The sequence below is a fragment of the Pygocentrus nattereri genome, chromosome 27 (assembly GCF_015220715.1).
Source record: "Pygocentrus nattereri isolate fPygNat1 chromosome 27, fPygNat1.pri, whole genome shotgun sequence".
In the NCBI taxonomy this organism is placed as follows: domain Eukaryota; kingdom Metazoa; phylum Chordata; class Actinopteri; order Characiformes; family Serrasalmidae; genus Pygocentrus; species Pygocentrus nattereri.
Window position 1 is genome coordinate 19,533,768 of NC_051237.1, and position 27,777 is coordinate 19,561,544.

At 39.1% G+C, this 27,777-nt stretch overlaps 1 protein-coding gene across 1 annotated transcript; it reads left to right on the plus strand.

The window, feature by feature from the left end:
- The first annotated feature begins 107 nt into the window (after positions 1-107).
- Positions 108-26,557, plus strand: kat2b (K(lysine) acetyltransferase 2B). Its single transcript, XM_017683190.2, has 18 exons — positions 108-953; positions 4,215-4,353; positions 4,493-4,638; positions 5,971-6,057; positions 6,473-6,654; positions 8,617-8,808; positions 8,902-8,999; positions 10,438-10,563; positions 10,791-10,930; positions 12,494-12,702; positions 15,559-15,685; positions 17,309-17,419; positions 18,596-18,739; positions 19,958-20,072; positions 20,163-20,193; positions 20,299-20,362; positions 20,456-20,540; positions 25,438-26,557. The coding sequence occupies exons 1-18, from the start codon at positions 753-755 to the stop codon at positions 25,629-25,631; spliced, it is 2,391 nt and encodes a 796-aa protein (XP_017538679.1). The 5' UTR covers positions 108-752; the 3' UTR covers positions 25,632-26,557.
- The last annotated feature ends 1,220 nt before the right edge of the window (positions 26,558-27,777 follow it).

Below are 27,777 nucleotides of genomic sequence, written 5' to 3' on the forward strand. Positions count from 1 at the left end.
CAGCTGTGTGCATCGAGAGGCCAGCACATCGATCATCTGACCACCAGTTTATGATGGGGGTAACTGACTTTGTTGGAGCAACACGATAGCTTATACACCAAGTGCTTATTCTAATTATGTGGCCCTCGGGGTCAGTCGGTTCGAAATGAGTCTGTAATTGTGTACTACACAACGCCCGGGGGTTAGAAGGGGTACGTGTCCCATCAGGTTATTGGTTCTATACACAGAGATGGGCAATACTCGAAAACTTTGAACTGGTACCCTGAGCCACAAATGATGGACGTCTGTTTAAGCAGGGTCGAGAATGGCACATCGCTAGCTGGTCCGCTGCCATTTGTCCTGGCTTTGATAGATGAAGGTGATGGATCGTGTGTCTGATGGGGCAGACTGGGCGTGGACTGTTAGTTCCAGCGGCTAATTTAAACGCTTCGTCACAGATTAACACTTCAGCCGCTTTTCATTCAAATCATTTCTGACTTGTCGATCGAGTCAGTTTGACCTTGACATTCCAGCCACGGGGCGAGTGCGGTTTTTTCTTCTCAAGTCGCTGTGGAATCGTGTTCTTTTTGTTTCCCCTAGCGGACGCGCGGCGCACTTACAATGTCAAATGAAAAACAGGGATGAACGCCATGTCTGATCCTGCCGCGGAGGAGTAAAGAAAGCGCGGCGTCGTCGAGGATTTCGGAGCGCAGAGAAGCCCGTCGCCCCCTCCCCTTCTCCCTCCCTCCCCACCGTGGGGCCTGGAGTGCGAGATGGCGGAGAGCGCGGCCATCGCCCAGGGCTCCCCGGCCGTGGGCGCTGCTGGCTCGGCTCCGGCGGCTCCAGGGGTCGCGGGAGCCGAGGGTTCCGGAGCGGCGGTCGGTTCCGCGCGGATCGCGGTGAAGAAGGCGCAGCTCCGCTCCTCTCCGCGCCTGAAGAAACTGGAGAAACTCGGATTGTACTCGTCGTGCAAGGTAAAGCCGCGAACGCACGTCGACCTGCCGAAGCGCGGAGTGAACTGAGTGTCGTTTGTGTGCGTGTGTGGCTTTTTTTGGCTGCTGTTGCACATTAAAGCTGATGTGTTCAGCTCCTGTTCGCTGAACTCACTCTTCGATTTGCAAGCGCAGCACAAAAGCCGTCGGATCAACCCGTCATTCTTTCGCAGTCTGCTCGAGCTAGTTTTCCTCAGAAGCACCGTTTTTGTGCGACGTGTGCTCACTTAGGAGCTAAAACACGGCGTTGTACACCAGCATTTCCGCGAGCACAACCGATAAACCGCCGTTTGGCCAAAGCGGCCAAGAGGACGTAAACATTGGGCTGGAGTTGGCCGGCTGACAATTTCAGTGTTGTAATGTTTTGGGGTTATTTTGCCGTGTTTTGAACCGGGCATGCGTGTTTTTTGAACTTAGTGACTTCATTTTTACATGTGTTTGTGCTCACAGAGCTGCGAGCCTCGCAGTGAAGTTTGTTATGAAACGCGATGCCGAGTGAATCTGCTTCGTCGGGAGGCTCGAGCGCCGTCTTTGTTTTGACAGGATGACAGCTGCCGGGGGCGGGGCCTCTCAGCGCGCAGCTCGAGCTCGCCTGCACGCGCTGCTTCGTGTATTTTCGCAGCTGAGTTCGCTTTTATTAACGGTTAAAAACGCTGAGATGAACGAAATTCGAGTTCAGGACTGGAGAAGTTCACATTCACTGCTTTAGTTCTTCATTCTGGGCCACAGGTGATGTAAACGACGCGGTTCTATGTGAAGTAACTAGCAAAGATACTTTCTCTAGATAGACAAAGCACTTCTTGTAGGTCGCTCTGGATAAGAGCGTCTGCTAAACGCTGTAAATGTAAGTAGTTCTCTGTAGAGACTCTTGCCAGCTCGGGTTATCTTTACAGTGCTGGTGATGGGAACCAGGGGTCCCAGTGTCTACAGTGCAAACTTGGACATGCTACTACTAAAAATGACCACACACGTCTTCTCAACTGTCCCTTTACTGTTCTCAACATTATAAGAGTAATAGATTTAAAGAAGTTTTCTTTTGGGACCATTTCTCCGTACAACGTCGTGCATGCACCTCCGCACATGCGCTTAATTCAAAATTGTAGTTTTAGGGCTCAAGCACGTCTCAAGACCGCTGTAAATCAAAGCCATCAGGCAGTTTATACCACTGTGAACAACACTGACTTGGCAAAAGGACAGAGCATTTCACGTCAGACCACGTCACATCCCATATATACTGAAGTTTTTACATAGAGAACTTAAGATAAGGCTATTGATATAATAAGAGTAGATTATGAACAAGAAGCAAAAAGTGGGTGACACAAGGAAAAAGACAACCATTAGGATTGATATCTGATGGTTTTGCTTTCTAATGAGAACTGGCTTAATGGCTAACATTACCTCTACTTTTCTATGGGATACATTGGGAATGAGAAAACCATCATATACATCTGGAATCCATTCCAAAACACCTGTTAAAGCACTACATGGTCCTTTACACTGTGATACCAACCCATCAGGAAAACATAAAATACCATTAGTGACTATTGGACACCACTAGGAACTGCCAGAATCTTACATGGTTTCTGTGATTTTAAGAAACATTTTAAGCAGGAGTATGTGGACATGTCTACATCTTGGACATCTTACATTGCCCCCTTCCCTTTGTGGCAATAACAGCTTCCTCTCTTCTGGGAAGGCTTTCTACGTTTGTGGCTCACAACGAATGTTCCAGTTTATCCCAAATTTGTTCAATGGGGTTGAGGTCAAGGCTCTGTTCAGGTCACAGGAGCTCCTCCATACCAAACTTGTCAAACCGTGTCTTTATGAACCTCGTTTTGTGCATAGGGCCACAGTCACGCTCATGCTGGTACAGAAAAGCGGCTTCCCCAAACTGCTGCCACGACGGTGGAAGTGTATAATTGTTGAAAATGTATTTGTATGTTGTATCATTAACATTACGCTTCACTGGAACTAAGGGGCCAAGCTAAAAACCTGGAAAACAGACTCAGACCATTATTCATCCTCCGACAAACTTTACTGTTGTGCATTCTGTTAAGTGTTCACCTGGTATGTGACAAACCCATATTTTTCCATCAGACTGCCAGATATTCATCACTCTAATGAATACATTTGCACTGCTCCAGAGTCTGGTGGCAGTCACAGATCTAGCAGGACAGAAATTCCTCTAATATTATCATCTTTAAAGGCACTGAGCTCTTTAGTATTATCCATTCTATTGCCAATGTTTGTGTGTGGACATTGCATGACTTATGTGCTTGATTTTATCCACCTGTTAGCATTGCTTGTGGCTGAAAACACCTGTATTCTACAAGATGTAAACAGAGTAGTTCAGACTGGTTTGATGTGAAATTGTTCATTGTAGAGAATCGTACCAACTTATATGTCTTTACAGTGGTGTTGAAAGGAACCAGGGGTCACAGTGTCTACAAAATATATACATTTTATGTACTGTCTAAAACAACAGTTTAAAAAAAGAGAGAGGTTTGTTTGTATTGTTGATGATGGTAAAATAGCGGTAAATTGTTTTGGGAACTGATTTGCCTTACAGTACCCCACATCTATCTCTCTGCCATTAATGGGTTTAAAAACTGTGCTTTAGGGCAAAATCTTATCTCAAAACTGTTATAAAACAATATCTCAAATTGAGCAACATATTCATAATTATTTATAACTTTCTATAAAGAAGCATTTAGAGGTGTTAACTGCTTCCGACATCTGGTTCATATCACCACTGTGAGCAATTCAGATTTTTTCTCTAGAATAGCACATTGCCAATGAAACTGTTCTTAAAGACTTTGTTTACATGTAAATTATTTAAATAAGCAGGAATTTAGGAACATTGGTGGAATTCCCCTTTCTTTGGAATTAAATGAGTGTACTGTGATTAGAGCAGAGCCTATTTTTGACTTTTTAAACTTTTTATTGATTTATTTCTTCATCTGATTGAATTTAGACAGGCTGTCTTCTTGCAGTAATTGATGAAACCGATAGTGTTGGAGTTTTTAATACATGGGTAGACTTCAAGAAAAATAAACAGAAGAGTATATGGCATGTCATATAATACTTGGATCTCTCTCTTTCTCTCTCTCTCTCTTTCTCTCTCCCTCTCTCTCTCTCTTTCTCTCTCCCTCTCTCTCTCTCTTTCTCTTTCTCTCTCTTTCTCTCTTTCTCTCTCCCTCTCTCTCTCTTTCTCTCTCTTTCTCTCTCCCTCTCTCCCCATAGGCAGAGGGAGCATGCAAGTGTAATGGCTGGAAGAGCCAAAATCCTCCTCCAACTCCACCTCCTCCAACCCCTCCCAGGGCAGAGCAGCCAATCGCTGTTAATCTGCTTGAGCCTTGTAGGAGTTGCAGTCACCCGTTAGGTATGATGGACATGTCTTTGAGACTGTAAATAATGCTGTAGTAGTGAATGCTTTGTTAGCACATGGTTGGATGAGACAGACCACAGTGAGTGTTGTTGAAGTGGATGCCTTTCTGAAGCTCATCAATTTTGTTGCCCAGGAGATCATGTAACTCACTTGGAGAACGTATCAGAAGAGGTGATGAACAGGTTACTGGGTATTGCACTGGATGTGGAATACCTCTACACCTGTGTCCACAAAGAAGAGGATGCAGACACTAAGCAAGTCTACTTCTCCCTATTTAAGGTGACTACATTTGCATTGGCATCTCCTTCACCTCTTTCATTCCATACATAACCAATAGATGCCCTACCAAGCAGTAAGGTACATTGCCAGTTAGAAGTCCCCCTCCCCCCTACCATTTAAAAAAGTTCTGAGTATGTTCTGAGAAACAGAATTTCATACATGTATGAAAAATGATACAACATACAAATGAGCCTAAGGTCGTCATTTGCAATGCCAAGCATCAGCTGAATCTGCTCAGAATTGGGCTGTGGAGCAGTGACGCTCTGATGTCTGTGATGGAGCACTATTCAAGACCTTTGATAAGATTTGGAGGACATTTATATTTCAGATTCAGATCAAGATCAGTACCGAAGCTTACTAATGCTCCTGTGGCCAACTGCAATCAAATCTTCATAGCAATGTTTCAGCATCTAGTATAAAGCCTTTCTAGAACAGTAGAGTTACTGCAGCAAAGGAGCATTAGACTCTGTGTTAATACCCTTGCTTTCAGAGAAATGTTTGACAAGCACGTGTCTACAAACATCTGGACATATAATGTAGCTGCAAAGATTTTGTTAATATAAAACAACAGTTTGCTGACACTATATACAGCACTCAGCTTCATGTTCATCTTCCTTAGTTTTAGCAGAATAACAAAGAAAAAATTCCTGTAGTTTAAACAATGATTAAATGATCCATTTTCCATACTATTGTTAAAAACCCATAGGTTTGAATGCTAATGACTGCTGACATCAAAACAAAAGAACAAATTGAAATATATTATGAACTGTAATATACATTTCTTAAGTTATTGCAAATTGACAAAGTAAACATACTTATATACCACACACATTTTGAAAGGCTAGGTATGTCCAGTCTTTTTGATAGTTAAAGGGGAATTTCTCCCATTTTTATTTTATTTTATTTTGCATAATGCTATCATAAAGACATAAACTATTCAGAGTTAATATGAAATACTTATGCTGAAACTTACCAAGTCAGAATTCACAGTGGTGGTAATAGGAACCAGATGTCCAAAGTGTTAAATGGCATTGTAAGGGAGAAAAAGGGTCTGTATAGGGGGCTTGGAGAAAAAAACTATATTCGCTGGTCATTTTAGATGGTAAATAAACTGTCTGTATTTGCGTTGTAGAAGCGCGCCTCCTGGTTCCTATCACCACCACTAGAAAAAAAAAAATCTGAGCCATGCAATGCCTCATTTCATACTAAACCCCTCTGAATGACTCTTTCCATCTCAAGTCTGAATTATGCAGAATTATTTGAAAGAATTTGCTTGTTGCTTTCTGATTAGAATTAGAAATATTTTCATGTGACATGCGTTTTTAATCTTAGTTGCTGAGGAAGTGCATCCTGCAAATGGGGAGGCCTGTGGTGGAGGCTTTGGAGAGCCCACCATTTGAGAAACCCAGCATTGAGCAGGTAAACTGTAACTAAGCAGCAAAGAGGAACTGGTTAAAGTTGCCTTCCACTAGATCAAATGCTGTACAACACCGAGTGTCCTTGAGAGCATCTCTAATGATGTTCTGGGATTTTAGCTGAGAAATTTTATATAAGTAACTTCTTCTCGTTGCCCTGTTTAAACAACAGATTTTGATGGTTAAAGTTTGATTTGTTTTTCTGAGCATTCAGCATTTGACTGAGTGTTTCATTTACTGAAACTGCTCTGTCTTTTAAAATACAATTTAATTGGAAATGGAATTGAAAAAGTTTGGCATTTTTGCCACTGACACTGCTGTGATATGTATTACATATCTAGAGGATTCACTGACGGTCTGAATTCAGTCTTTGAGTCACTTGAAAGTAAATTTGCTCACTGGCTGTTTGTGTGTTCCAGGGAGTGAATAACTTTGTACAGTACAAGTTCAGTCATCTCCCTTCTAAAGAGCGGCAGACCATCGTTGAGCTGGCCAAGATGTTCCTCAACCAGATCAACTATTGGCAACTGGAAACACCATCACAGAGAAGGCAGCGAGTGCCTACTGATGATGTGGCTGGGTACAAAATCAACTACACCAGGTAGACAAACAAACCAATCAAAAATGCTTGAAAAAAACTTGGCACACAGTGGAGATGAAAACCACCAGTTAGCATGATGCTGCAGGGAGGACATTAGCTTTTTTTAGTACTTAAAAAGGTTTTGTTCAGACTATGGATTTAAAGTTGTAGTAAAAGCATTTATTTAAATCTTTATGCTCATTGTAAGTGTTGTAACACTTTAATACTGAAAAGAAAATGTCAATGTCAATAATTTCAACAACACTGTTCACTTTTTACCACTTTGTCGTATGGCTGAAATAGGGATTAATGATCAGAATCGTTTAAAAAAAAATATCAGCAACGGACAGACTGAAATAAAAGCTGGGTTAACTGTGAAATGTCTGCATTTTACTTGATTAGTATCTCCATTAGTTTTGTGCATAGCTCAGCAGCTGTCTTTTTTCATTATATAAAAATTCATTATGACTGCACCAACAGAAATGCTCCAAAATTGCTTTTCAAACATTCACTTAAAGTCTTCTAATGAGAGTAGAGGCTGTTAGTGCAACAGCCTCAAACTTAAGTGTTAAAGGAATTCTCTTGATTTCAGAAGAACAAACTTGTGGACATATAGTGTATACATACTCCCCGGCCACTTTATTAGGTACACTAGTAAAAGGTTGGACCTCCTTTTGCCTTCAGAACTGCTTTAATTCTTCATGGCACACTTTCAACAAGGTGTTGGAAACATTCCGCAGAGATTTTGGTCCATATTGACATGATAGCATCACGCAGTTGCTGCAGATTTGTCAGCTGCACATCTATGATGCGAATCTCCCATTTCACCACATCCCAAAGATGCTCTATTGGATTGAGATCTGCTGAATGTGGTGGCCATTGGAGTACATTTGAACTCACTGTCATGTTCAAGAAACCAGTTTGAGATGATATGAGTTTTGTGACATGGTGCATTATCCTGCTGGAAGTAACCATCAGAAGATGGGTACACTGTGGTCATGAAGGGATGGACATGGTCAGCAACAATACTCAGGTAGGCTGCGGCATTTAAATGATGCTCAATTGGTACTAAGAAAATATCCCCCACACCATCACACCACCACCACCAGCCTGAACCATTGATACAACGCAGGATGGATCCATGCTTTCATGTTTATGCCAAATTCTGACCCGACCGTCTGAATGTCGCAGCTGAAATCGAGACTCGTCAGACCAGGCAACATTTTTCCATTCAGAGGTGGTGTTCTGCATTCCTTGGTTGTAACAAGTGGTTATTTGAGTTATTGTTGCCTTTCTATCATCTGGAACCAGTCTGCCCATTCTCTTCTGACCTCTCACATCAACAAGGCATTTTCATCCACACAACTGACCGCTCACTGGATATTTCCTCTTTTCGGACCGTTCTCTGTAAACCCTAGAGATGGTTGTGTGTGAAAATCCCAGCAGATCAGCAGTTTCTGAAATACTCAGACCAGCCCGTCTGGCACCAACAACCACGGCACGTTCAAAGCCCCTTAAATCCACTTTCTTCCGTTCTGATGCTCGGTCTGCACTTCAGCAAGTCGTCTTGACCACCTCTACATGCCTAAATGCATTGAGTTGCGGCCGTGTGATTGGTTTATTAGCTGTTTGTGTTAACAAGCAATAAAGTACCTAATAAAGTGGCTGGTGAGTGTACATCAGCACTGGCAAATATGTTTGTGAAAAAGATCAGACTTGGAGGAAACGTGTGTTGGCCTTCACTCTCCTAGCTTGGCAGCATTGCACAATAGGGAGCTCCTGATTAAGAGTGAAAATGAACAATTTTAAACTAGGAGGGAAAACTGTGTAAAAATAAAACAACAAAAAAAGTTTTTGTCATTAGCCCACAATTCCCATATCTGTGCATCCCTGTATGAAAAGTTTTATATCTTACTCTTAGCCATATGAGGTGTGTGTGTGTGTCTGTCTGTGTGTGTGTCTGTGTGTGTGTGTGTGTTATAGGTGGCTGTGCTACTGTAATGTCCCACAGTTCTGCGACAGTCTCCCACGGTACGAGGCCACGCAGATATTTGGCCGCACTCTCCTGCGCTCTGTCTTCACCGTCATGAGGAAACAGCTGCTGGAGCAGGCCAGACAGGAGAAAGACAAACTGCCTCCTGAGAAGCGAACACTCATCCTCACTCATTTCCCTAAGTGAGAAAACACACTCACATTATACAACATGTAAGCATACACACTGCTGTGAATGTGTGATGTGTCTGTTTTTTGTTGTCTGTGTGTTTTTAGGTTCTTATCCATGCTGGAGGAGGAGGTGTACAGTCCCAATTCTCCTATCTGGAGCGAAGACTTCATGGTTGGCTCGTCAGGTGGACAGATCCCTCGAGGTAGTTTTGATTTAAAATGTTGGTATGTTTTCCTGCACAATGAATCCTTAACAATAGCCATGCTTTGGTCAAACTCTTATATTTAGATGGAGCACTTATAATAACTTTTTTCAAAATGCTTGTGAATCTTCAAAGTTTTCTGGTTTAAGCTCCCATTGGCAAAAAAGGAAAAGAGCATTCCATAAAACGTACCATCTGCTTTTTCTTTTTTTTTTGTGGGGTGGGCTGCGTGGCTTGCCATAATTGTGAGTCTGATGTATTTCTTCTTCTTGGTTTGAATGTAGCCTAATTAGCTCCTAAAACAAGGGAGAAACAAATCATTAATTAAGCGTACGTCTGAGGAATGAGTGCATACAAATTTGATTTAAAAATATTTTAATATTGTTTAATACTGTAAACTCTCAAGTTTGTTTTCAGTATTCAGAGTTCAATATGTCATACTGAAATGGTGTAACAAAACAGTGTCTATACAAGATACGCACATTTCAACAGAGAAATATACTGGAAAGATGAGGACAAGAAGTAAAACAAAGCGCTCTCAAACTTATTTTGGTACAACGTCCAGTAGCACTTTGTGGTGCTGAACTAGGCCTGTGCAGTATCTAAAAATAATCAGAACAGTATTTTCTTGTGATTATAAAGTGAGATTATCGATTATATGCCCCCTCCCCTCCCAGCTCAGTCTAAATGGCACAAGGCATGGGACACAAAAGATGCATGCTACATTAACTGTGAAAGCACTTATATGCTATATGTGCATAAGTTTGTAGACACCTGGGTATTAAATCAAATCAAATCAAATCAAATTTATTTATATAGCGCTTTTTACAACTGATGTTGTCACAAAGCAGCTTTACAAAAATGGGAATCACAGCACAGAGAATCAGACAAAACACTGAACAGGTATTAACTAGGTATCAGTAGACTCGTAAATGTTAAAAGGGAGTTTGTCCTCGTTTGCTGTAGTAGAAGCCACTAGTCTTTGGGGAAGACTTTAAATATTTGAACATTGCTGTGAAGATTAGATTGCATTCAGCCAAAAGAGCGTTAGTGAGGACAGGTGTTGATGTTAGCTGATTAATTCTGGATCACAATCGCCACTCAATCTGATGTGTGGCTGCTTCCATGCATGCTGTTCTGTTGACAGTGCTTTTCCATTGACATTAATACAAGTTGTTTTTGTGCAACTTGAACGCCTGTATCAGCAGTGGGTGCACCTTAAAGTGGCTCAATTCACACATTACAAGAGCTGTCTGAATACTTTTTTACTGATAAGGTATAGCAAGAATGTGGTGATTGGACAACATACCTGGACACAAGTCCTTGCAAAAGTGGCAGGACTTGAATTTGTGTGAATGTGTGATTGCAAAGTCCTAGAAGGACTGAATAGAGTCTTCTGACTGGCGGTGTTCTTTCTATCTCTGTTTGACTGGTGTAGTTATCAGTGCACCTCAAGTGGCTAGGCCACTGTATTACACCAACAGTTCCTCTCCTGTGGAGTTGTCAGGGGGAGGCAGTGTGAGCCCAGCACGCAAAACAGCATCTGCTCTGGAACCCAGCCTAAGTAAGTAAAATCAAACCACCACTCAGAACATGAGTTAGCTAACATAAGAAGACTTTGACAATGTTGTGATAGTGCCAAGTGATATTGTCAGCTGTGGCTTAGGTAGGTTTTAGGCATGTTCTAATATCATGTTGCAGTCAGAGCAAATGTGACCCTACAGTGACTGTGCTGTATTCAAATGCACGTTAGCACATTGCAAGCTACATGTTTCTTGTGTGCATTTGAAGGTGGAGAGAAGCGAAAGTCCTCTGAGCCTTTGTCTCATGAAGACACTAAGAAAGCACGGGTCATTGGTGACATTCCAATGGAGCTGATAAATGAAGTCATGTCCACAATTACAGACCCTACTGCCATGCTGGGACCAGAGGTAAGAGTCTGTGTGGTTCTGTAAGATTCTAGAAAAGCCTGAAGTACACTTCCTAAATATGACCTAAATATGATGATCCATGGTCAAGAGTCTTCACTGTGTTGACAAAGAACAGTGGGAGTTTAGTAGAAGACCAGATATCCCACATACCAAAATGGACAGAAGGGTTAGAAGGATAGTGGGATCATACAGTTATAGCTTGTATACATTTTTAGGCTAACTGACATCTTTTTCCAGATAAAAGTAAAATGAATGTCCTTGTTAAATGAGCTTAAACACCTATTTGAACTACCCTTTGTTCATCCAATAAAAACAGTAACAGCTTTTATTAAGGATTTCATGATATTGAAAATTTAGTTTGAACTTGACATGTCAGTGTTGATACATAATGTGTGACATGCTAAATTATTATTAAAATTTTTCTAAATTGACCCTTGGAATCATCTGTAGTACTGCAGGCTGAAGCCTAGCTGCTGGTGTGTTCTGTATAGCTATGATAGGATCTGCGATTGTAGCCTGCCGTTGTAGCATCAAAGAAGACTGTCCTGGACAGTTATACAGATATGACAAAATGCTCTGCTGTTTAAAGAGAAACAACTCTCTTGACAGTTAAATCTAAGCATAAATTGTACTAAATTGTACACAAATAATATAATAAATTATTATAATCATTTAATAGCTCTAGTCTGAACATGAGGACAACGTATATTCTTTATATTGGACAAGCAATGAAAAAGAATTCATAGATGAAATATGTAATGTATGTACATTTTTTTTAGAAGAAGATAAGACACTTATAACAAAACTAATAAGAGATGTTTGAAAATCGCAATAATCCCTGTCAAGAACATGAATCCAAACACAGCTGTGCCTTTTACATGTTAAGCCGGGCTACACTACATGACTTTTACCCCAATTTTAGCCCTGATTCACAGCCTGGCCGAGTCTGAGCTAGTTGGCTCTAGTCTGCAGATTTTTGGGTCAGTCGGATTTGACTGTTGGAGAGAGAATCAAGTAGTGTGTGAGGGGTGCAGACTTTTGGCCCTCTGATTGCGTTTCAGACTTGTCGGAGTATATCAGACATTTTTTTGACCCAGCTATGGGCGTAATCTAGTAGTGTAAACTGGTCAACAGTTCAGTCTGAACAGACTCCTGCGACAGCCAATGAAAACTGAGAGTGTGAAAGAAGAAAATATAGCAAGTAAACAACAACAAAATGTGCTGAGCTGAGTTTAAGAGTTTATGTACCTTGTAAAACTCTAAAAAATACCACATTAATCACATTTTCAAATCCATGAGCCTCAATTAAACGTTCAACCTGCTGCTTTTATACTGTGCTGCATCAGTGCCGAGAAAACCACAGCAGTGAGCAGCTCCACATTGGTTTATTTGGGTCTCCTAAATAATGAGAGGAATGCAGAGAGTTAGCCAGAGTTCACACAAGTCTTTTTATAATCTGTTAAGACTTTGTCATGTAGTGTACCCAATGCTTTAGTTGTGTAGAAGGCACAAAAATAGTTTCAACTGACCATATTATTGTTTCTCTTTCTTTGCGTCTCTCAGACCAGTCTCCTCTCAGCCCACTCAGCACGAGACGAAGCTGCACGGTTAGAAGAGAGACGAGGTGTGATTGAATTCCACGTCATCGGCAACTCCCTCAACCAGAAGCCCAACAAGAAGATCCTGATGTGGCTGGTGGGCCTTCAGAATGTCTTCTCCCATCAGCTGCCCCGCATGCCCAAAGAATACATCACACGCCTCGTCTTTGACCCGTATGTCTCTTACCTTTTGCCACTGAAGATCTTTGAACTCTACCATCCTCTTTTTTGCTTCCCTTTTTGTTTTTAGATCATATGTGCTGACTAGAGGTGCACGATTGGAATCGTCCTAACGCAAAGCACCACTCTTCCATAGCAGCGCTGGGGTTTTTGTTCTGTTTAGTCATTTCCATGTTCTGCTACCACTACTGGTGCTAACATAAAGCATAACATACTCTGATAAGTTAATAAGCTTTACTCTGTTTTCTCACATACTCAAACATTTCTGCTTCTTTACATGGCAGTATTTCATGTGGAAACATTTACTTTGATCATACAGAGGACAACAAGGAATGGAGTCTTAAGGAGGAACACGCTTGCCTTTACCTAGATTAGCCTCAGTGAGATGGTTAGTTAATTTATCAAACTGCTGGAATATGTGCTTTTGCAGATATGTCAGAAATATGGATATTGACCTTATTATCATGTTAACGAAACATTGAGGCAACATGCGGCTGAAACTGAAGCTATGGGAACATAGTTGTTTCCTAGAAAATGAGTAAGCATAGGGCCCTGGGAATATAGCCTGCTGGACATAAAATAAAGGCATGCACCATTTTAGATATGCTTCTGTTCTGTGGGCTTTTTAAATTTGTGCATAGTGTAATCGTGAAAAAAAGGGGGGAGCGTGTGGTAGAAGAGCCAGCAAGGATTCCCGGCTTCCTTGGAGGCACACAGACAGGAATACACTCCATGCGAGGCAAAAGACGCATTTAATGATAGGTCTCACCATCACCGTCCAGATAACTTAGAGGATAGAGACAGCAGACCGGAGGCTGTGCTACAGCAGCTCACCATCTTGCACGGAGGGGCTACAACTCCCCCACGCATGCGCAGTAGTACAATACATGTAGGCAATCGTTACAGTAGGTAGGTGAGAATTTTTAGTGTTATCCTTGTTTTAGTCTGGATATGTTGGTACATTTTTGCACTGCATGTAAGGGGTTTCACACATGCTGGTTTGTACAGCACAGCACATGTGGGTCAGTGGTAGTGTTCAGCATTGCAGTGTACCAGACCTGTATTCCATTGTAATGCATATAACAGTTGATTTTATTTATTGTGATTGTGCTGTATTGCATTGTTTGTTTGATCTGTAGGTATCTGTACAAATAAGGAAAGTTAAATCAAACTTTTCAAAACAGTACTCATTTTCACTAATTCTGATATAAATATATTATTCATTTTGTCACTTCTTGCTTTAATTTTTTTCTTTTTGCTGATATATTTTTGGTTCTGGAATTGTTCTTTTGCTTCTGAAATCTCTGCTTTGCTTCTGACTTTTGGCACTTTTTAACCACGGATTGATTTTAGAAGAGGGCATTCACCTGCACATGCTTTTGGTCAATTGATTTGGAGTTATAAGCCTTCTGAATACATATGTGCTCAGCGTGGCAGAACACACTGTGCAGTGTTTTACTTAGGATGTCTGACATTATGAAAGATGTTTATCATATGTTACACACGTTTATGGGTCCTGTGTCAACCTGCGTAAAACAATATAACTTGATATAGCTAAATTGCTGTTATTTCACTGTATTAATGCAAAGATGGTGATTTGGAGCAGCAACATTCTGTAAACTGGTGTGCTGAGATAAGAGCCTAGTTTCAGTGACAAGTTGACTTGATTCCTTTTGTAGTGATTAAACATTACTGTCTATCAACCATTTCATGGCAGTAGTAACTCATAGCTAGCAGTAATCAGTGGTATTTTCCACTCTTCACTATGTTTAGGTTAGTGTTGCATTATTTCTCTCGATCCCACAGCACTGCAGATTCATTGATTTCCTGACCCAGTACATCTGATCCAGCTCATGAATGGCTTGACAATCAGCTGATGAGCTAGATCAGATGTTTTAAGGTAAGGAATTTTTGAATCCATTCTGAGCTGTAGATCTTAGAAGCAGGGCTAATAAACCCCGATGTAAACAGCTGCAAAGCTCATCTAGTTAGCATTTAGCAGGCAGTGCTACACTAGACTAGTGCTAGCAGCTGCGATCAGCTAAGTTTACCTAGTATACTTCAGTTTCCAATTTCACACAGCTTAACACAGGACCCTGAATGTGTATTACATTAACAAATATGTTAAACACTGCTCATAAGGTTGGACATATCTGTGCAATCCTCTCTGGCAATACTACGCTGAGTACGAAGTACTCTGCCATGTTCGAGGCAGGTCACAGCTCTCAGAGTGGTTGTGGCTACGTGTTCAGAGGTCACTCCAAATCAGATGACCAACAGAAAGTGCAGGTGAATGCCCCTTTCTATGACCCAACCCCTGTTAAAAAGTGCCAAAAGTCAGAAGCAGACGGACAATTTCAGATGTATCAGTGTAGCAATTAGAAAAAAATTAAACAAAAACTGGCAAAATTAGAAACATAATTTATGTGGGCAGTCAAATTTGTATGTAGAGTATTTTATAATAACTTTAAATTCGCCTCAGTCTTATTTCCAAACTGAAACAATCCGTTCTATAACTACAGATTCAGAGCTAAAGAAACCGTAACACGTGAATGTGTCAGAACAGAACTCACTTCAGAAACTTTAGCAGCTTTAACTGTTTGAAGGTATTTGCACTGATTGCTGTGGCAGATTGTTGTTTTTTTTTTTTTTTTTTTTTGTCTTCATCATTCAAATCATTTTAATTGTTTGAGTATTATTACTAATGTATTACAAACACCACCTGAATATTAAACCTAATAAACCACAGGAACCTTCTGTAAGTGGTCCAGTAACTAGTTATTTATAAGAAGGGCTGGATTGTAAGGCTTCTCAAGTTGGTTAGTAATGGTCCACTTCCTTTTCACACAGGAAGCACAAAACGCTGTCTCTAATCAAAGATGGCCGTGTGATTGGAGGTATCTGCTTCCGGATGTTTCCGTCTCAGGGCTTCACTGAGATCGTTTTTTGTGCTGTAACCTCCAACGAACAGGTGAAGGTAAGATATAGTCACCTCACACTTTGGTCTAATCTGTTATAGAGGAATTTCATAGATATGTTGAGAACATGATGTAAACAAAGTCAAGATTACCTGAAAAGACAACAGTGATTGTTTAACTATGACAAGGTATTTATTGTTTAAGAAATAAAATAAAGAAAATAATGTGAAGAAAGTGCAAGATCAATATTTTTTATGTTGCACGTGTTTTTGGCCAACGTGTGTTATTAAGGCTCACAACAATAAACAAACAAATCTGTCGAGTGTAAAGCTACTTAATAAAATGAAAGAAAATGATCACACATTCATTTACAACACAATTCTGTGTTTATATGTAAAGTGTGACTCTGTGAGAGAGTGAGAGAGGGGATTTTCTTACAGGGCTCAGTCGTTGAACAATATCCGCACACTGTTACTGCTGGATCTACCACGCTTTGTCCATCATTACTGTCCTTGATAGGGAAGTCGTTTCAGCTGAGATACTCGCACTCTGTGCTCACCATTTAAAGCAGATGTTTTAATATTTGCGGTTATTGGACTGGTGTTCTAAGGCAAAACACTACACAAAAAAACTATTTGTTCAATCCTGAGCTCATGCTGATAAGCTTCATAGTCTGAATGTTTTGGGGAAATTACGTAATTGCGATTTTTCAAAAGTGACTGATTTAAATGGCAATTTGTAAATTAAAGTCCAGGGCTATTTTTTGCTAACAAGACCAGTGCATCCACTTTTTCATCCTTGAGGCGCAGAGTGCCAGTTAGCTGTGGTTGTGTTGTCACGTACATGTGGTTGTTGGGTTGTTTCTGACTGGTCTAATTCAGTTACAGGCAGTACACAAGCTTGGAGTTATTAGGTTAAATTTCACCACTTAGATAATGATCTCTGTTGGAAATACCAAAAGGACTGAAGTATACCTCACATATATGTTTTAGATTACAACATGTCTTGTTGTGAATGCTTCCTTTTATTTACATTCATGTGCATTTTTACTACCTTTCTGGGAGGGATTATTGCATATGTTGGGAAGTTGGATTGGGAAAGTCTTGCAAGTTTACCCACAGTTGTGTCTTGTCCGCAGTGGCAATAGAGAGACTGTGAAAAATTTAACCAAGGGCAAATACGTAATTCTGACCACAGACCTAGCATTAGCTTCAAGAATAGTTCTGAGGCACCAGAAATCCTCTAAAATACCTGACCTGAAGCAATGTGTGGATTTATTGATAGAAACTGCCTCTTAAGAATGTATGTTAGCATCTGATCAATACAGAAAGCATAGAAAGCCATGGCAAAATTTGCGATGTAATATGTCATTGGTGTTTAGCCTGAATGTACTCCTTTTCACATGTACATTCCTTGTCACATGATCTTTCAAGGTTGTTGATAATGCAGAATTATTATTATTATAATTACATTATTTTCTTTTAATTATTATTATTATAATTAAAATAGCAAGTCTTGCCATTTGAAAATTGCACACCTTCAAATTGCCATTTCAGTGATTAAAAAAAGGTTGATCTTACAGCTGAACTTCAGCCTACTGTCACAGGAGTGGACAGCTTGATGGCAAATGTTTGGAAGTAATGAAGAGCTGTTTTAATACTAGCCACTCTGGTTTCTCTCAGGGTTATGGAACTCACCTGATGAACCACCTAAAAGAGTATCACATCAAACATGAGATCCTCAACTTCCTCACATATGCTGATGAATATGCTATTGGGTACTTCAAGAAGCAGGTTAGTGTGTAAAAACCCTTTATATAGGTATAAATTACAGTGGCACTGATACCAGTACCAATACTGCTATTGTCTACAAAGTTGACACTAAAGTTCATCAGTGGTGTCAGGCATATTTTGCAGTACTGGTACCATTATGCTATATTACTTTTCGTCTCATGCAGTGTTGTAAAATGAGGCATTTCTTAAGTAGCTTGAGCTTAGTTATTTTTGATGGGCTGTAATAATTAGGACAACACATTCTCTTGATTGACTTCAGTCATCTGGTATTTACGGTGCTTGGCAATAGCACACACTTGAGCTTTGGTATATATTACTGATAACAAATGTAATATTGGAGTATCTCTATGTAAAATGCAAACATCCAGCCTAACAAGCAAGATTATCCCTCCAAAACTCTACTGTTGTAAAAGTAAGTAAATATGCTTAATAAAGAATTGATTTATTACTACTGTTATGCTGAAGAGTTTACAGACAGCCCAAGCTTCTGCGGCTTGTTAACTGTTAAAGTTAACTGTGTGTTTTTCTGAAAATATTGTAAGGTATTAACAGTAACTTAATAAGATCACAAATTTTACACTATTAGTCAAGGTGAAGCCCAGCTGTGGATAGAATCCATAATTGCCATTCCAGTTAAGCTTTTAAAGGGCTTTTAAAGCCATATTGGCACGTATCTACTACATGTTCACATGCTGGAAATAATGTAATTATTGAAAGTAATGAATGCATTCTGATGCTTATTTTGTCCACTCATATAGCTATAATAAAATGCAATGCTTTTTAGATGAAAGAAAAACAGCTTAAATTTAAGTGAATAAAACAGTTGTAATGAATTACACTTAAATATGCAACATGATGTGATTAATGGTGTTTAATTATTTTTATAGTTTTACAGCCTTAATTGTAGTGCTTGAAAACAGATGTATTTTGTCAAGGTTGTCTGTGTCTCTTTATAATGTGAATTGAGAGTAGTAGAGTAATTACTGAATTGTGGGCCTTAAGATGTAATATGTCTGCAAATTTAAGGGGTTAACATACTTCAGCAAGAGGCCCAACATAATTCTCTGTTTCTAATGTAAAACCTAAACCAAAATATGACGAGGTTAAATGTCAATTGTTATAAGGTTTGTGTTAACTAGTGATGGCTAATCTTCATATCTCCTTTTTCTGCTGTAGGGTTTCTCTAAAGACATTAAGGTACCTAAGGCCAAATATGTAGGCTACATTAAAGACTATGAGGGAGCCACACTCATGGGCTGTGAACTGAACCCCAGCATCCCCTATACAGAGTTTTCAGTCATCATTAAGCAACAGAAAGAGGTGTGTACCTATGCATGCCTGTGCATGTACATGCTTGCGTTTCTAAACTTGTGGGGAATACAAATTAAAAGGTCTGTGTCTTTGTTTTTAAAACTAGAAAAGCTAAGATATTAACATTCTCTGTTTTTTTTTTTCTTTCATTAGTTTAATTTAAATTTTTTATTAGTTTAGTTTGTGGTTTGCTTGGACTTCATATGGCTGTTAGATTTAGACTTGGAATTAGAGAGATTTACTTAGTTTAACAGTAGTGAGAGCTATTAACATAAGAAGATACACAGGAAGCAAGTATTCAGACACTTATGTTGTTTTGTTTGGCATTGTTGTACATCATATTGAAAATATTTGGGGTCAATTAGCCTTAAATCAATTTTTTTCAAGTTTTAAACTATTGCGCTCAAATTTACACACACTAAACATAAGACATAAGCTTGGTCATATAGGCACACACGAATAAAATAGGTGAATAATAAAATTGTCAGTGAAATCTGCGTGCGCACATTTTACAATCAGATTTGTGTGCAGATTTGATGAATAAGGGCAATGATAAAGTCAGAAAGAGTGAAACCAGTATTTACTCAAAAAGAGGTGCAGGATGAGCTTAATACAGAAGGAACAACAGTTACACAGACAACAGTTAGCAAAGAAACTGAACGATGGAAATTTAGACAAGAACAACTCAATACATACGCCAAAATAACTCAAGAACGGACAATTTATGAAGAATTTTGAGTTCCATTAGAGGGATCCTCATGACCTTGGGGAACTGAAGACTGTTTGCCCAGAGAAGCTGGTCAAAATTGATCCACAGTGCTGCAATGGGTTAATTACTTCTCAAAGTCTGCCTTGAAGCTGTAATTGCCAACAATGGTTTTACAGCAAAGTACTAATATTATTCATTTGTGGTGTCTAAATGATTTATTTAAACACATCTTGGTTTATGCTTATGTGTACATACTTTTTGTTAAATTTGTACAAGTACAAAGTCAAAAGGCGTAATGTATGTAAATTTGAAGTAGTTGTACACACTAGAAGTTTATTAAATAACAAAAACAAGTGTCTGAATACTTGATTCACTCACTATATTGAACACGTGCTTGTTGTGGTTCTTAGGAAATTAACAAAGAAGGTGAGACCCTATTAAAAAGTTAAGCTGCTAAGTTTGCCATCTTTTTCTGTTTGAATTAATTGTAACTTTTTTTCATGGTATAACTTTCGTAGATCATTAAGAAGCTGATCGAGAGGAAGCAAGCACAGATACGCAAGGTGTATCCTGGCCTCTCCTGTTTTAAGGAGGGTGTTCGCCAGATTCCAATCGAGAGCATTCCAGGCATACGTATGTTCCTACTTTGGCATAAATACAGTGTAATGGCAGTTTTATGTCCTCTTTTTTCTGTTAATTAATTTCTGTCTTTCTTTTTTTAAGGTGAGACAGGCTGGAAACCTATGGGGAAAGGGTGAAAAAATTTTATATCAGTAAAAATCTGTATCAGAACATTTCTCTGATTTGCAATGTGTGTTTGCACAGAAATGTCTGAAACATCTGTTTTTGTTTGCTACAGCAAAGAGATGAAAGATCCAGATCAGCTATATAGCACTTTAAAGACCATTTTGCAACAAGTGAAGGTACAGCACTGCACTATGTTTGACCATTTTTAAATGGGTTGTGTGAGGATTTCTCCAGTGAAGCTTTTGTATGCGTACTTCTTCGCTTTCCAGTCACACCAGAACGCATGGCCTTTCATGGAGCCCGTAAAGAAGAATGAAGCACCTGGTTATTACCAAGTCATTCGCTTTCCTATGGGTATGCCTCATTTCAGTATTTTTTTATTTTTTTGCAGTATTATCCCCATGCATGGGATGCATTATGTACAGTACCAGTGTTTTGTAATCCTGGTTGAGTATAGAGCCTACAAATGCAGGAATTGCCTATATTAAGGTCTTCTCTGTGTAAGCACACCTAAATATAAATAACTGACTAGCAAGACGTACATGAGTATAAAATAGTTTTTTTATTTTTGGTCCAAAGATTCTCTGGTTCTGGAGGAACTTTAGGTTTCAAACTTTAAAACTGTGTTGAAATTGTCTAAATATATGATATAATGCAAATTTTTCCACTGGGCAGTGCAGTACGGTTATTGTCACAAAGTAGACAAAACGGCCGGCTTCAAGTTGGTTTTATTGCCATCCAAGGTTAATATAGTTGATTGAAGTAAGCAGTGCAGAGATATTCATATTGAATAAAGGCAGTGGTGTAACTCGGGGGTTGGGGAATTTTTCTTATTGACTCAGACTGCCCAGAAATTTTCAGTCCAGTAGTCTGACCTGTCAGTTGCGTAAAAGATTAACTAAACTAGGGCACAGCGCAAGCACATCCACTAATATGTGAAAAAACACCCCCACCTTTCGGACCCCTACTCTCGTATGCGACTGGTCATTTTAAACAATGCAGTCTATGCACACTACAGGATGTTGTAGCGTCCACCACAGGCTCCACGCATCTCCACCGACGCTACAGTATGAAATCAGAGATGTGCAGTTCAACTAGATTGGTTAGTTAACACAGCATCACAGTTTGTGCTCACAACTTTGCAAATGGATAAGAGGAGGAGAGAAAGGAGAAGCTGAGAGGGAAAGAGAGAGTGTGCTATTACAGCAAGAGAGAGCAACAGGTCACTCAGCCTCATCTACTCACCAGATGTCTTAACTCACTGCTACTCCTGTAGACTATTTTCCTGTGTCAGGAAATATCACAGTAATTCAGTACCATCTGACATCATCTCTGTTATTCATTTTCAGACTGCTTGCAAAAATTGTCCTGGTTTGCTACCTAACATACCCAACTTACATCTGATTACAAACAAAACCCAACAGAAATCATCACAATCATGTAGAAGGCCTACCTTTTTCTGATATTTGTAGTTTCAGCTCAGGCCAGTTCAAGTTTTTGTTTTTAAATGAATATTTTTATAGAGATTACAGACTACATAGGAACACAAACATTGCATCATACAACAGAATACATTTAAATGATGAGCTTTACCTTAATTTGTTCAAGTATCATATCACTCAGAAAAATAGGTACGAAACTGTCACATAAAAAGGCTGGAGACGAGACAGGGTGTGTGGAGTCAATGCTATTTAGAAAATATAATTTCAATGGATTATGATACAATTATGTTCCCTGGCTAAAGGTACTGAGATGTACCCTTGAGGGTCCTACCCCAGTGACAAGAGTGTGTTTGCTGCCATGTGCCGATTTTAAAATATTTAATAAACAAGAATGCAAGATGGTGTTTCTTTAAAAGGTGTACTTTTTATTTAATGGGTAAGTATTCTAAAAGTGGAGTAGACGCCGTCTGAACACTACATTTATAAAATGTAACAGATCCTGAATTTCTGTGTTCTGAATATGTATTCCCAGTGCTTGAATCCTGTTCCATCCCAACCCTGTATTTGTATTCTGTCACACCTCATCCCACACTATCCCACATCCTGTCTTACACTGTCCCACCTACTGTCTCATGTAGTGCCCACATCTGAGAATCTTTGGTCAAGGAAACCCAATTGTATCAATTGTATCTAACCCACTGAAATAATATTTTCTAAGGTTCATTGACTCCACACACCCTGTCTCGTCTCCAGCCTTTGTTCTACTGTAAAACATTAGATTATTAAAAGATCAATATATACACTTTAACAATAAGAAAACCTTATTCAAGGTACACAATTGGACCTTAAAACCACTGTGTCTTTATGGGTGCATTTACATTGTTTGTATCTTGATGCACAGAACCTTTATTACTATCAGTGCATGTAATGGAGCATTATTAACACTGGAATGTAATGTGACTGAGCTGATTATGGAACTCTTATACATGACATACATTTTAAGCCTGGAATCACTTCTTATTGTAAACAATAACAGGCAAATTAAGAAAATGATATGTTAAGTTACCTGGGCAGTAAGTAAACAAAAAAATCCATTCTGATTGTGTGTGGCAGCTAAACCATTTTCTAAATCTCTCCTGGATGAAATTTACATTTATTAAACCATGTACTGGATAGTATTTACAGTCACTTTCCAGTACCTAGTTTAATCAAACTATCTATCTAATCAATCCTTTTTAAATTAAATTAATTAAAACTGGCGTTGCCATGAGAAGGAAAAAAGCCTTGTTCCTCTGTATTCATCTAATCTACATAATAACTTTGCAGCCAAATAACACATTTTTATTATATTTTTCTTTATCTGTATTTATAAACAGTTATATAGCAAACTGAATATATTATATTCTAGATTCTAGAGGGTGAACTGGCATGCCTTGAGAACATCGACTCATTTGAGACATAAATACACCAAATACACAAGCAAATGAATTTTTTGATTGAGCAAAAGTCATTTTTGTAGGGTGGAGAGGAGGAGACATGGAGACATTCGTTGTTTTTGTGCTGGGGCCCATGAGATCCTAGTTATTCCGCTGAACAAAGAATACCAGAGAACTAGAATGAAACATCAATGTCAAAACTGAACTGAAACTAAAACTTGCAAAAAAAAAGAAATACTAAACAAAAATATAACACTTATGTTCAAAGCACTCATGGTGCTGTGTTTTTCTTAGAAATGTATCAAAAAGCTAAAGGGCGATTAGATGATGGTCGTAACGGCTCCCTTTTTTGGTGGGATTTCATTCAAATTGATTCAATGAAAAGTGCTGCATGTAGATTTTTATTCAGTATACAAATGAGGAGCACAGTCACATTAGGCAATACAAGACAGAGACACTGTGGCAACACAGGGGTATAAATACACTAAGAACAAACATGAGGCACCTAGGAGTAGTGACACGAGGGCATGTTTACAGACTAAATACAGGTGGAGAGGGTAAGGGGGCGGAACCAGGGAGGAGACAGAAACCAAAAAAAACAAAAGCCAGAGTAACAGAGATAGGATGAGGGCAGGAACAGAACAGGAAAGTGAGTCACATATCAGAGCAAACCCACTCCAGATGATTGATGAAAAAACAGCCAGAAAACTGCTGAGAGTAAACAAATAGACAATCATTCGTGCAGCAAAATGTGTGACATACATCTAATTGAGAGTGTAATATCGGTAAAACTCCACTGCTATCGGTGAGAATTTCCAGTAATACGTTTGCTTAATACTCAAAATCTCTCTGCTCTACTCGCCACTCTGCTTCAACTTGGCACCACTCACATACTCTGGTATCAACTGCCAAGTGAGCTGTACCTGGACTGATTTTGGTACCAAATTTGGTGTCTTGCTATGATATCAGGTGTACCAAACTGAGAATTATGGGTGGAGCTAGAAGTAATGTAGACCATTGATTGGTCAAACGCATTCGGAACAGAATCATCACACGTCCTGATTCGAGTCAGATATCCAGTACAAACAGTAAGAAAATCACTGTGTGTAGCTATTAAAAACATAAATCAGCATTTGAAGTTCCTCCATTGTTAAAACTTTTGTTTCTTGTTAACAGTAGTGTCGCTTGAGAAATTATCTGACTACTTCACAGCCTCCAGAGAACCCTGCCTAGGTTCACAGTTCTTTTGTGCAATGGGAAATAGACACAGGTACACGACCAGGGTTGTGAGAGTTCTTGATTTGGATTAGCAGCCACACCATGCCACACCATCTTAAAGGAATAGTTCAGCTGTAGTAGTTCAAATTAAATTTACATTAATCAGCCAAGAAATGTTTGGTGTCGAGATTTTGCTTCTTTTGTTTAGAAATGGAACAGCAAAGCTAATGTTGCTAACAAACACATAAGGTCAAGAGTCACCCAAACCATTTCCACAAATACCTGCCCAGCAATATCTGTGCAGCTAAAGGAAGAGAACCACTTCGTTCCGGAGCAGAATTTGGTATCATTCCACACAAGATGAGCAAGGAATTCACAGTATAGACACACTGTAGGGTAATGCAGGTAGAGAAGCTAAGGGAGTGTATTTAAAAAAACCTGTAGTGTTTCACATTTTTCTGCACACGTGAGCCTCAATGCTACATGTTTGATCCAGAATATACACATGAAAAAGCATCAGTTGGCCTCCTGAACCATCTGTAAGCACAAAGCTGAAATTAGCTGCTTGTTAAAATTTTACAATCCTCCTTAAATATTAGGATGTCCTATTGAACACCTTCCTTGTAATCATCCGCTAAAAATGATCACCACATACACAAAGATTTTGCATGGCAACCTTACTGACCATCTCGCTTGCTAGTTTGTAGTTCATTGCCAAAAGTCACAGGTTGCGTGTGTGTGTGTATCTGTAAGGCAGCACTGCTTATGTACCAGAGTGTGGATGGATTCTGTTGTTCTGTTTTTACAAAATAGAACGGAAAATCTCATTTTTGTAGGTTTATTTAAGATGCAGCTCTTTTTAAATTTGCATAGCTTATTGATGTCACTTGAAGCAAATATTGTGTGCATTTATCAAAATGGATTTTGCTGAATTTTTCCCCAATGTCTGTTAGCACTAACTGACTAAAACTGGCAGCTCCTGTACTAAACTAAAGAAGCAAACATTGGACACCAAGCATGTCTTTGCTGATCAACTGAATTTGGAATAAGTCAAAAAATTATATAATGTTGATTTTTTTTTTTTTTTTTCTGCCAAACTATTCCTTTAAAGCAATGGTCAAAGAATGACATGTTTGTGTTTGTGCATGTGTGTAGACCTGAAGACCATGAGCGAGCGTCTGAAGAGTCGATACTACACCACTAGGAAGCTGTTCATGGCAGACATGCAGCGGATCTTCACTAACTGTCGGGAGTACAATCCTCCTGAGAGTGAGTACTACAAGTGCGCCAACTTGCTGGAGAAGTTCTTCTACACTAAGATTAAAGAGGCAGGTCTCATCGACAAGTAGACATCAGCACAGTCCTCTCCAGCTTTCTCCCTCTTTCTTCCCCATCATACGCCGCTTGTCAGACTTTGCTGGCGCGAGCCAGGCGATGCTCAGACCAGCATGAAGGGATATACTGTTCAGAGCCTGGTTCCTCCAAAGAGCTGTAGCACAAATGTCATTGTATGTCAGTAGAGCTTTGAAAGCTCTCTCTGATTGTGTTGATGACTTTTAACACTACAATGCTTTTGGGATAACTGGGGTAAGAGTGTGGGTCAGTGCTATATGTACATCTTAGTGTGTACGGAGTCTTTTATCTCCCTCATGTTTAAGCGTTACTCCTGCCAAAACATTTCACGTGTGTGATTTAACTGAGAATCTGTGTATGTACAAAAACTTTCAAAAATAGCTGTACATTTTTATATTTTATGGCTGGTAAAGAGTCCCATAGACATACCTTCTCTATACTTCATTCAAGCAAATTTACTCCAAAAAAAAAAAACACATACTTGTACTGTGTGTTGTATGTTCAATCTGCACTTATTTATTATTTAAAAAACAATAAATTGTGATAAATATTTGTAAGATGAAAGTTTATGTTAAGAAGTGGCTTGCTTATGGTTCAAAATGAAGTGGCTGGTGTGCTACATGGTGCAGGCTGTTTAATGCAATGATCTAAAAAAAAATAATAAAGTCTTACTTGCATTTTGTCTTAATGGCAAGCCAGTCAATAAAAATACTCCATTGTATTTAAAGATAAGGAAGAGGAAAACAAGAGATGTGCAATAACTCGTAGATTTGTTGTTTAGTAAAATGTTTGTACTTTTAAATATTTACAAAAAAATGGACTTTGTACTATGTTGTGGGGAGGGGGTATTTTAAGGCCTTTTTATCTTTGCTTTTGAAGACAGCTTATTTTATAGAATTATTAAAAACTTTAGACCAACCAACAATGTGTCTGTGTCCTAATTTACAGTGCATTTCCTCAGTCACATTTACATCACACACTATATGGCTACTATATGGTATGTGGACACCCCTCCTATTTATTGAGGTCAGGTGTTGCACCAACTCCCATTGCTAACAGGTGTGTAAGCACGTAACACTGCAATCTTCATAGACAAACACTGGCAGTACAATGAGTACTAAAGAACTCAGTGACTGTAAACATGGTGCTGCTTGGCTAGATCAGCCCTGCTCAACAGTAAGTGCTATTAATGGGAAATGGAAGCATCTAGAAACAACAGCAGTACATCACGCAAAACTCAGAGAGGGGCTACCAAGTGCTAAAGTGTGTAGCATCTAAAAAAATCACTTATTGTCTGTTGCATTACACTCTACCAGCACTGCTGGAGGTGATAAAATGGACAATGGATATGTAATGTAAAATGTATTCATATATCCTTAAGAAGAAAATTCTGTTTACGTTTGTAGATTCCCCATTTAACCTGACAATTTCAGTTCTTAGTCCTGGATCTATATGTATTATTTCATATGTAGTGTAAAATGACATGATATAAATTCAAATGTATAGCGGTGTGAGTATATTTGTATTTATTTTAGCATTGCAACTTGGAGAGTAAAGAGATTATGTGTAATTTCTTGGGAAAGTCAAAGGGAAACTGCATAAGCATCAGAGACACCTGGGAGTATGCAAACCATTTCATTACAGTTTCCTGTCTTTCATCTCACTTGATTTCATTTCCAATATGATCTTTCATATTCTGATTTTACGTTTGTTGATTTGTGTTGTTTCTCAGACTGTTTGCAGTCACTCTCTTGAGGAGAGATCTTCTCGCTCCATGGATAGTTCCTTTCGCTTCTGTAGTATGCAGATGTACAGAAACTCATTTCCAATGAGAATTCTACAAACTAAAACCACAAATTAGTAACATAACATCATTACTCTATGGGCTGTATGAATACTGTATGTGCCTTGTTTTTGTTTTTCTTTTTTTACACATGCATCTGTATGACCTCTGTATCATCTGTATGATGATACATTATGAATAATTTAGTAATGACGATATTCTGTGAGAACTAAACACAGATTGTTTTACACAGACTGTTACGCTACGCAATCTGGGACTTGTATAAGTTTGCATTTTGATGGCTGTTTAAGTCCAGTGTCCTCATTGCTAATTACCCTTTTATTTCTATGTCTTTCAAA